General features: G+C 42.8%; 1 protein-coding gene across 9 annotated transcripts in view; it reads left to right on the forward strand.

The window, feature by feature from the left end:
* Window positions 1-10,000, forward strand: part of pak5 (p21 protein (Cdc42/Rac)-activated kinase 5) — an 83,943-nt gene that overhangs the window by 50,150 nt on the left and 23,793 nt on the right. For all 9 annotated transcript variants that reach the window (XR_015945532.1, XR_015945534.1, XR_015945533.1 and 6 more), the window contains 2 exon segments: window positions 513-1,016; window positions 4,110-4,243. Coding sequence is in view for 6 of the 9 variants with exons in the window: in NM_212962.3 (NP_998127.2) it covers window positions 513-1,016; window positions 4,110-4,243 (638 nt within the window). In the remaining 3 variants the exon portion in view is untranslated.

Below are 10,000 nucleotides of genomic sequence, written 5' to 3' on the forward strand. Positions count from 1 at the left end.
TAGTGTGTCTGAACACCGGAGATTAGTGTCAGTGTGAAGATGATAAAGAGCTGTAGATGAAGACAGCAGATATAGAAACACACATGTAGAGCATAGGAGTGTGTCTAACACAGTGTCTGGTGCATGAGGACAGGAGGAGTGTGTCCTACGGGTGGTTTATCAAGCCCACTCACCTGCGTGGAGCACACTCATGCATCATGGCGTTATGTGCTGCAGTGTGTGTGTGCGTCACTAAAGAGGCCGGTCTTTACTCTAGTGTTGAGCTGGGAGAGTGTGTCTGAGCCTCGACATTATCAGGAAGACTATTCCAGAGTTCAGGAGCCATAAATGAGAAGACTCGACCTCCTTTAGTGGACTCTGCTGTTCTGGGAGTTTAGAGATCTTCAACAGCGGGTTGGGTTGTAGACAGAAGCTGGGTCAGATAAGCAGGTGCTCTGTTGTTTTGTTTGTGTGTGTTCTTTATATCTCTCTCTCGCTGATGTGTGTGTGTGTGTGTGTTTGTGTGTTCACAGGCGGAGTACGAGCGAGTGTGTCGTGATGGCAGTCCTCAGGCAGTGTGTGAGCCGTATCCGCGTGTGCCGCTGAAGCTCCCGCACAGTAAAGCTCTGTACCCGCCGGTGCTGCAGTACCCGCCGCTGCTGTGCCAGCCATCCCCGTACCAGCACCCGCCATCACAGCCCAGCCCGCCCTACACTCCGGCGGGCGCACATGCACACTCACACACGCACTCACAGCCGTCCTCGCCCTACGTCCCGCCCGGGGCCTACCCTCCGCCCAGCTGGGGCTCGCCCGCGGAGCAGCCCCCCCCTCGGGTATCCCATGAGCAGTTTCGGGCGGCGCTGCAGCTGGTGGTGGAACCCGGGGACCCGCGCCAGGGCCTGGACAGCTTCCTGAAGATCGGCGAGGGCTCCACGGGCATCGTCTGCATCGCCACCGAGAAGCACAGCGGCAAACAGGTGGCGGTCAAGAAGATGGACCTGCGGAAACAGCAGCGGCGCGAGCTCCTGTTCAACGAGGTCAGACCATCTCACATGACCACACCCACTTATGAATATTCACATGTAGATTAGAGCTGGGCAAACAATAACCGTGTACAATATAAAAGTTGCCCTAACCCTAAAGCAGACCTCTTCTACACTCACACTCACTCAGATGTTGTGTTTAAACTACGTAACAATAGGGTATATGCTGAGCTAGTGTTCTTCCCATACTGATAAACTTCCGGTGAGCTGTTATTTTGAACTTTTTTCCATTTTATACGGTTCCTTTTACAGCATGGATGTTGTAATGTCATTAAAATACATTCAGTTAAATAAACTTTGGCATTCATTTAGTTGCTCAAGCGTAAAACGAGACAAAAAGCCATTTACTTGCACGTGCCTGTCAGAATCTGAAGGATAGGGCAAAAGCTCCATTGAATATAGTGGGGTAAAATAATGCTCATATTATAAAGACATGGCGGGGGAAATGTAATTTAATGCAGTGCATCTTGTACAATTCAAGACCCACTTTATATCGGATATCACTCAGCCAGGGGAGATTGCTGATTTTTAAAGAAAACAGACCTTAAACGCATCGGTTTTTGCATTGAATACAGTTCGCCGGAAGCGCTTAACCCAGGTTACTGGCAAATTAAAAGTCCTATTAGCATGCTTCGACATATTAAATTCAAAACACAACAAGTTTAGAAAATCAGAAGAAAACAGCTTATATTAAAGGGTTGTTTATTGCTGCTCAGTAACCAAATACAGCACAAACAATAGTCTGACAGTTTTTCCCAATTGTTTACACACATTTTCTGAAAGCAGGTCTCATATTGTCTGAACTCTACACACAAATCAAAACACACACACACACACACACACACACACTGGGCAAAACCCTTCAATTCTCCTGCAAAATCAAACTTTACATTCAAAACAATGTGATTTGGTTGAGGCAGTGGCGCAGTAGGTAGTGCTGTCGCCTCACAGCAAGAAGGTCGCTGGTTCGATCCTCGGCTCAGTTGGCGTTTCTGTGTGGAGTTTGCATGTTCTCCCTGCGTTCGTGTGGGTTTCCTCCGGGTGCTCCAGTTTCCCCCACAGTCCAAACACATGCGGTATAGGTGAATTGGGTAGGCTAAATTGTCCGTAGTGTATGAGTGTGTGTGGATGTTTCCCAGAGATGGGTTGCGGCTGGAAGGGCATCCGCTGCGTAAAAAACTTGCTGGATTAGTTGGCGGTTCATTCCGTTGTGGCGACCCTGGATTAATAAAGGGACTAAGCCGACAAGAAAATGATTGTATGAATGAATGAGAATGTGATTTCTTCTCAAAGGGGTATTTTGTTTTCAAATGACACACACAGACCATCACATGAATAGACATTTATTAGAACCTGTTGATCACTGATATGCTTAGTGTAAAACACCATGACCACTTCTTCTCCATTCATCATGATGACTTACTGTAAGCTTTTTTTGTTCAGTGTTACACTTTTCTACAGACAGTACATAGACCTACAGAAGTGCACACAATATTGTTTTTATACAAAACACACAAATACCAAATATATTTTGAAAAAACAGTGTACAGAGTGATCACCAACCAACACACAGATGCACATAACATGGTCGACGTATACCATCAACAGAAGGATTTACAGAATACACCTACAGTAAAAAGTCTCAGTCAAACACTTTCCATCCCCAGACAGAAAAAAAATCCTCAATAGGTTTGGAGAATATGGAGGGAGATAATCAACTAATAAACATGGGTGGGCAGAGAACCAGTTATGAAGCAGATGAGCTCTGATTTCTAAACTGCAGTTATGTGTGACTGATGTTCACCTATGTGATGTGTTAGCATGCAAAGTAGGAAACCTGACTTTACAGTTGTGAATGACAGTGTGTTCCCTGTGAAAACAAGAGATTTTCTGCATGAAAAACGTGCCAAATGCAGATAACTGTGTGTAGTGTTTAAAAAAAAAGTGTGTTTTAAACCTGCAGTTTGAGTGTGAAGCAGGAATGGGGCTTGTAGTTGAGCAGAGTTGGTTCAGGGGGATGTGCATCAGCTACATGTTATAGTCAGTGTGTCTGAAGTACAAGTAAATGTGTGTAAACAACTGAGGAAACTGTAATGAATGAAAAAGTTTTTGATTTAAACATAGGGGTAATTTTAGAATGAAAATAAATGGCAGAACAGTGAATAAATACATAAAAATAAGAATAAATAAAAATAGGATGTGTCTAATGTTAATCTAGGCTTTATATTTGGTAAGAATTTAAAAGAACTGTTGTTATCATCTGTGTTCATACATTCATCATCATTTTAATAATATTCGTCTAATGTATTTCTTGTTTACATCGCACTGAAAGCCACGCACAACTGTCACCGCTACGGCGTGATGTTTTCTACTGTGTGCTCCTGGAGGGAGCGAATGCGTCGGTCTGCTTGCAAGTCGTGCGCGCACCGCTCCCAATACGAGCATGTCTCCATTGGAAATAATGAACTTGTGTGCAGAAAAGACGCGATGTGTGAACGGCCTGCTGCTGTAGTTAATCCAGTGTGTGTGTGTATTAGACTCGGTATAAGCTCAGAGCTTTAAACTAGCGCACAGTTAGCATAACTCTGTTTAGTTGCAGCAGTTTTGTTCTGTGAAACAGAAACGCGGCGTTGAGAAGCCTTTACCATTAATTAACTGTGACGTATTAAAGCGCGGTTAATAGTGAAATCGGTTAATCATTGCATCCCTATTAACGATATCAGTGCAGTGTACAAAAGGCCTTTTCTACAATCACATCTAAATGTTTTCGGCTGCTCGCGCATCTCGCTTAATGTCAGGTGACTCACGCTCTGCGCAGCCTTCAGCTGCAGCTCGTGCTGTATTGAACAGGCGCACATCACTTCAGAACTGTAGCGGCCGTTTATCCACTGAACTAAATTGATCTCTGATGTCTCGCTCACACTATTTAAAGAGCCGGAACAAAGTGCCTCGGGGGCTGGGTTCAGCCGCCAATTGAATAGCTCTGCATTAAACAACAAATCTGTCTCTACGGTGACACCTGTAGCTCCGCCCTCTTCTGTACAGAGCGTTGTTCAGTCAGTCTTGACGGTGTGTTTGCGTGTGCAGGTGGTCATCATGAGGGATTACCATCATGAGAATGTGGTGGACATGTACAACAGCTACCTGGTGGGAGACGAGCTCTGGGTCGTCATGGAGTTCCTGGAGGGCGGAGCTTTGACTGACATCGTCACGCACACCAGGTATGAACCAACCAGAATCTCTCGCTTGTTAGGGAGATAATCCAACCCAGGCTCATTCTGAAGACGTAGTCCTGTGGACATTTCTGGAGATCGTGAATTATGTAGCCGGATGTATGTATGGCTGCATTTCTTTTTTTTAAGCGAACGCTACGGAGCGGTGTGACGACGTTCCCTTTGACGCTTAACGGCTGACCGCTTACCTCCATGTGGAGGGCTTTCCCGCCGCAACCAGTTTGTCCAGTTAGCTCATCATGTACATCAGCGAACTTGAGACGCAGGGAGGAGTTGACCACGACAACGACAGGGTTTGATTCCAGGAAAGAGCGGTTCCAGAAGGCAGGTAAGACAAAAACAGAATCCAAAAAATAAAACGAACAAGAGAATAACAGGGTGGGAATGTGGTCAAAAACGTGGTAAAAATCAGAAGAGAGCTTCTCTTTTTCTGGACTGCTTTTGTAAATCATCACTTGGGTTTTGGGAAGTTAGCGGGTGGGCGGGTCAATCTGTAATATTGTTGGGTTTAGGGAAGGAGGAGTGTGGGTTAGTCGATTGGCCGGTCACCCAGTCAATCATTTTTGGGTGAACATCGTGGGTGCAAACGGCACTTGCGAGAGACACTTGAGATACAAAAAAGTGCACACATCGGCCTCTGACGGATTTGAGAAAAGAAAAACTGCAAAAATACGAACCTCCTGGCTATGGAAGCATATGAGTAGCATAATTCAATTCAAAATGTAATATGCAAAATGGCAATGCAATATGTTAAATGGCAATGTATTTCTGTATTTGAATTTGCATTTTCCAAGACATATGACAATGTTTGGTGCAGAATGAAAATGTAAATTAAATTACACTGTTTGCATTTCTCATTTCAAACACTGTTTTAATATGTAAATTGTATCCACATTTTAAAGCTTTATAAGTAGCAAAATTAAATTGAAAATGCTATACACAAACTGAATTTGATGTGAATAAAGTAAAAGCAGAAACTGTAGCAAAATGATCATTTAAATGTTATTTGTCCTAAATGCATTTTCACTCGCGTCTAGGAAATGCAGGATTACATTTTCAGCATAACAGCATGGGATGTGTGTAGCAAAATTAATTTTGAAATGTAATTCACAAAACGATAATGCAGTATGTAAATGGCAGTGTATTTCTGTATTTCAGTTAGCATTTTCCAAGACATATGTGCAATGTTTGCTGCAGAATGAAAATGAAAATGAGAAAAACATAATGCATTTTCATTTAACACATCGCGACGAATGAAAGCCGATTTGAAATTGAAAATGCATTCTGGCCTGGCCACGCCCACAGACGGCCACCGTTGCTGCAAGGCAGGTTTTAGGTTATGTCGTCACAGCTGCATCGAGGATTATTTGGGACATTTGGCAGCATAAACATGGCGAAGTCTGTTCCTCAGCGGCTTTGTGAAGCTGCACGAGCCCTCGAGCGTGAACTGGGAAATACTTTAGAAAAGAAATCACCTCCTAGCTCAGTAAACTTGGCCTTAGGTTTGATTTTCGCGCATGCAGTTTTAGGGATCATCTGCAAATTATAAGAATTATCAAATCATCAACAGAACCAAAACGCACAGTAACGCAAAGTAGAAAAAAATTCAGGAGATTCCAATAAATGGTTAGAGGCCAGACTGATTTAATACAGGTAGCAAAGCTACTATACATCTAACTATATGGTACATACAATGCAGAAATAGGCAATAGCTCTTGTCATAAGCATACAGTACACATCAGCTAAAGCCCCTTTAGGTTCTGTCGATGTAATTTGCAGATTATCCCTAAAACTGCGTGCGCGAATATCACACCTTAAGCCAAGTTTACTGAGCTAGGAGGTGATTGGCTTTCTAAAGTATTTCCCAGTTCACGCTCGAGGGCTCGTGCAGCTTCACGAAGCCGCTGAGGAACAGACTTCGCCATGTTTATGCTGCCAAATGTCCTCGATGCAGCTGTGACGACATAACCTAAAACCTGCCTTGCAGCAACGGTGGCCGTCTGTGGGCGTGGCCAGGCCAGAATGCATTTTCAATTTCAAATCGGCTTTCATTCGTCGCGATGTGTTAATGAAAATGCATTATGTTTTTCTCATTTTCATTTTCATTCTGCAGCAAACATTGCACATATGTCTTGGAAAATGCTAACTGAAATACAGAAATACACTGCCATTTACATACTGCATTATCGTTTTGTGAATTACATTTCAAAATTAATTTTGCTACACACATCCCATGCTGTTATGCTGAAAATGTAATCCTGCATTTCCTAGACGCGAGTGAAAATGCATTTAGGACAAATAACATTTAAATGATCATTTTGCTACAGTTTCTGCTTTTACTTTATTCACATCAAATTCAGTTTGTGTATAGCATTTTCAATTTAATTTTGCTACTTATAAAGCTTTAAAATGTGGATACAATTTACATATTAAAACAGTGTTTGAAATGAGAAATGCAAACAATGTAATTTAATTTTCATTTTCATTCTGCACCAAACATTGTCATATGTCTTGGAAAATGCAAATTCAAATACAGAAATACATTGCCATTTAACATATTGCATTGCCATTTTGCATATTACATTTTGAATTGAATTATGCTACTCATATGCTTCCATACCTGGCACATATCTCACAGCCTCCAGAAGTGTCCACGGCACGACGTGTTCAGAATGAGCCTGGGTTCAGTTCATCAGTGTAATCCATTCAGAAGAGGGTGCAGGGGTCAAAATAAGTCTGATTGGCACACTTCTGAGTGATCTTAACCAGACGATCTTAGATCTCACACAACACATTCACCCGTTCATTCATTCATGCATGTCTGTATTTAGCCTAGGGGTCACCAAACCTGTTCCTGGAGGGCTGGTGTCCTGCAGATTTTACCCCCAACCCTAATCAAACACACCTGAACAAGCTCATCAAGCTCTTACTAGGTATACCTGAAACACCCAGGCAGGAGTGTTGAGGCAAGTTGGAGCTAAACCCTGCGGGGACACCGGCCCTCCAGGACCGAGATCGGTGACCCCTGATTTAGCCTGTGTGTTTGTGTCATGAGTGTGCTGTGTGCCTACATTTATTGAATGCATTTGTCATGTCTAAATACTTTTCTATTTTTCATTGTATTCTCTACTGTGTTTCTGCGATAGCTCTTGTGTGTTCATTCTTATACAAATTGGAAAAACATTTGCCCAAAGGATTAAGGGAGCCTGCACTGAAGTGTCCATCAGCTGTACCCTTAAAGTCCTTATTAATCCATCTGTGAAGTATCGATGCTCCAATACGGCGGTGTTTTCCTGCAGTGCCCTTCAGGGGGCGCTGTACCCGTCTGTAGCGCAGTGAATCTCCACAGAAATGATTGTTTTGAGCGTGATTAGCAGTGTCTGACCTGATCTAATGTGACGCTGATTCTCTGTAATTATCTGAACACTGAGCTGAGGATGATGGTGATGCTGAAAGTTTGCGTTCGCGAGTGTGTTGTACTGTCCGCCTGTGTGTGATCGCTCTGATAATTACAGTAATTGGCGTTGTTCGTCAGTCCTCGGTGGTGCTGTGGGCTGTAATTGCAGGTTTTCTGGAGCTCCTGTCGCTTCATTTCTCTGCAGATCTGCTTTAGTTCAGTGTTTGTTTAACTGTGATGAACACTGCAGATCCCTCAGTAGACGGCTTCATCAGTAGTGCACTACATTCTGTCAGATGATGATTATTACAGCAGAGCGTTCAGCAGCTCTCAGAACACAGAGCAGGGTTATAGACACTGTGTGAGACTGGATTATAATACATTCCAGCTCATATTTCAGCATTAATAACTGATCAACTGAATATTGTCTCGCTTTTCTGTGTTAATGACCGCAGTGTTTTGTTTGAATATTCATAAATCAGCACTATGCTCTGTGTGCCATATACAGAGATGGCAAAAGCACACACATCCTTTACTTAAGAAGTACAGATACTCGTGTTTAAAACGACTCTGGTCAAAGTAGAAGTGCTGACTACACTTTTGTACTCACTGTTGCAAACTATTTTCAACATAAAGGCGGTAAGCTCTGCCTAAAAAGTGGCTAGATTACGTCAAACGTTAATTTGCATATTGCTGACGTCAGCACGTTCCACCATTTCTGTTTAACAGTCTGGTTAATAAAGGGGTATTCATATCTGCACTACGCTTTATGTTTGCATGTCAGTTTAACTGAATGTTTTGCTGTTTGAATACAGTATATCAGTATAGATGTGTAGTGAATCTCTCAGACGTAATAAACTCAGACAAGTTCTGAAAATTGTCACTAAAATATCTGTAAACAAGAAAAGAATAAATTATCAAATTAAACTGTTAAAATAAAGGAGGAGCAGATCTGTTTGACTGTACAGGGGAAATACCTTCACACCGCCGGTGCTAAATCATTTGCCGTCGGTGCGCAGAGGAGAGATCTGCTCTCAGGCTGCAGGTGGGAGAGAGTGCTGTACGAGGACTGGGCCGCCTGGCACTGCTCTGGGGCGGGGGAGGGGCCGGCAGCGTCACCCGCAGCTCGGTGACAAGAGTAGAGACGGTACAGTATGGACAAATGACAGACTATAAATATCTCCAGTAACACACAAAACGCTAGATTTGTCGCTAGTCGCTTTTTGGACAATTTGTCACTAGGGGGGTCGGAAAAGTCGCTAAATCTAGCGACAAAGTCACTAAGTTGGCAACACTTTGTACTTCAGTAAAAGTAAAGAAATTCTGCCTCAAAAATGTACAAAAGTAAAAAAGTTAAAAGTATCAACCACAGTCCAGAGACATGCGGTACATAATAGGTGAATGAGTGTTTATAGTTGTTTCCCAGTACTGGGTTGCAGCTGGTAGAGTATCCGCTGTGTAAAACATATGCTGAAATAATTGGCAGTTCATTCCACTGTGGTTCCCTCCCTACTGAAAAAACTGCTTAAACCAGCCTAGGCTGGTTAGTTGTTTTAGCTGGTCGACCAGGCTGGTTTTAGAGGGGTTTTGGCCACTTCTAGGCTGGTTTACAGCCAGGTCTTAGCTGGTCAGGCTGGATAATGACCAACTGAAACCAGCTTGACCAGCCTAGCCAGGATTGGAGCCCAGCCAAAACCAGCTATGTCCAGTTTAAACCAGGCTGGTCAAGCTGGTTTTAGCTGGATATTTTCCAGCCTGATCAGCTAAGACCTGGCTGTAAACCAGCCTAGAAGTGGCCAAAACCCCTCTAAAACCAGCCTGGTCAACCAGCTAAAACCAGCCAAGCATCCTAGGCTGGTTTAAGCTGTTTTTCAGCAGGGCAAATCAGGCACTAAACTGGAGGATAGTGAGTGAGATAGGTAGGTAACTAGACCTCACATCCTATTACTATATTAATATAAAATAAATTATGTTTTAAATGTTTATGTAAAATGTTTGTAGCTAAATTTATAAAAGTAGCCAAGCAGCATCACGACCTGCAGCATTACTGAAAAAGCTGGCCCACGCATCCTCACGCAAACTCAGTGTTCAGCGCGCAGTATTGCTCTTCATGTTTACACACTACAAACAATCCTGTAGGCCTGTCTATCTTTATAAATAATGTCTTGCATTTTACACTAAATTCTGTCCAAAATGTATAGATTTTCTTTCTTTTGCTGAAATAAATTCTTATCTGCAAACTAATTTTTTTTTTGTATTGAGCTAAAGCTGCTTATTCTTTTTAATGAGTAGCTCTCAGACATTATTTTACTGTTTTATTTTCAGGGTATTGTGCTTATTTTATTTAC

Source organism: Danio rerio, chromosome 20 (assembly GCF_052040795.2).
Source record: "Danio rerio strain M-AB ecotype USA chromosome 20, GRCz13ab, whole genome shotgun sequence".
Taxonomy (NCBI): domain Eukaryota; kingdom Metazoa; phylum Chordata; class Actinopteri; order Cypriniformes; family Danionidae; genus Danio; species Danio rerio.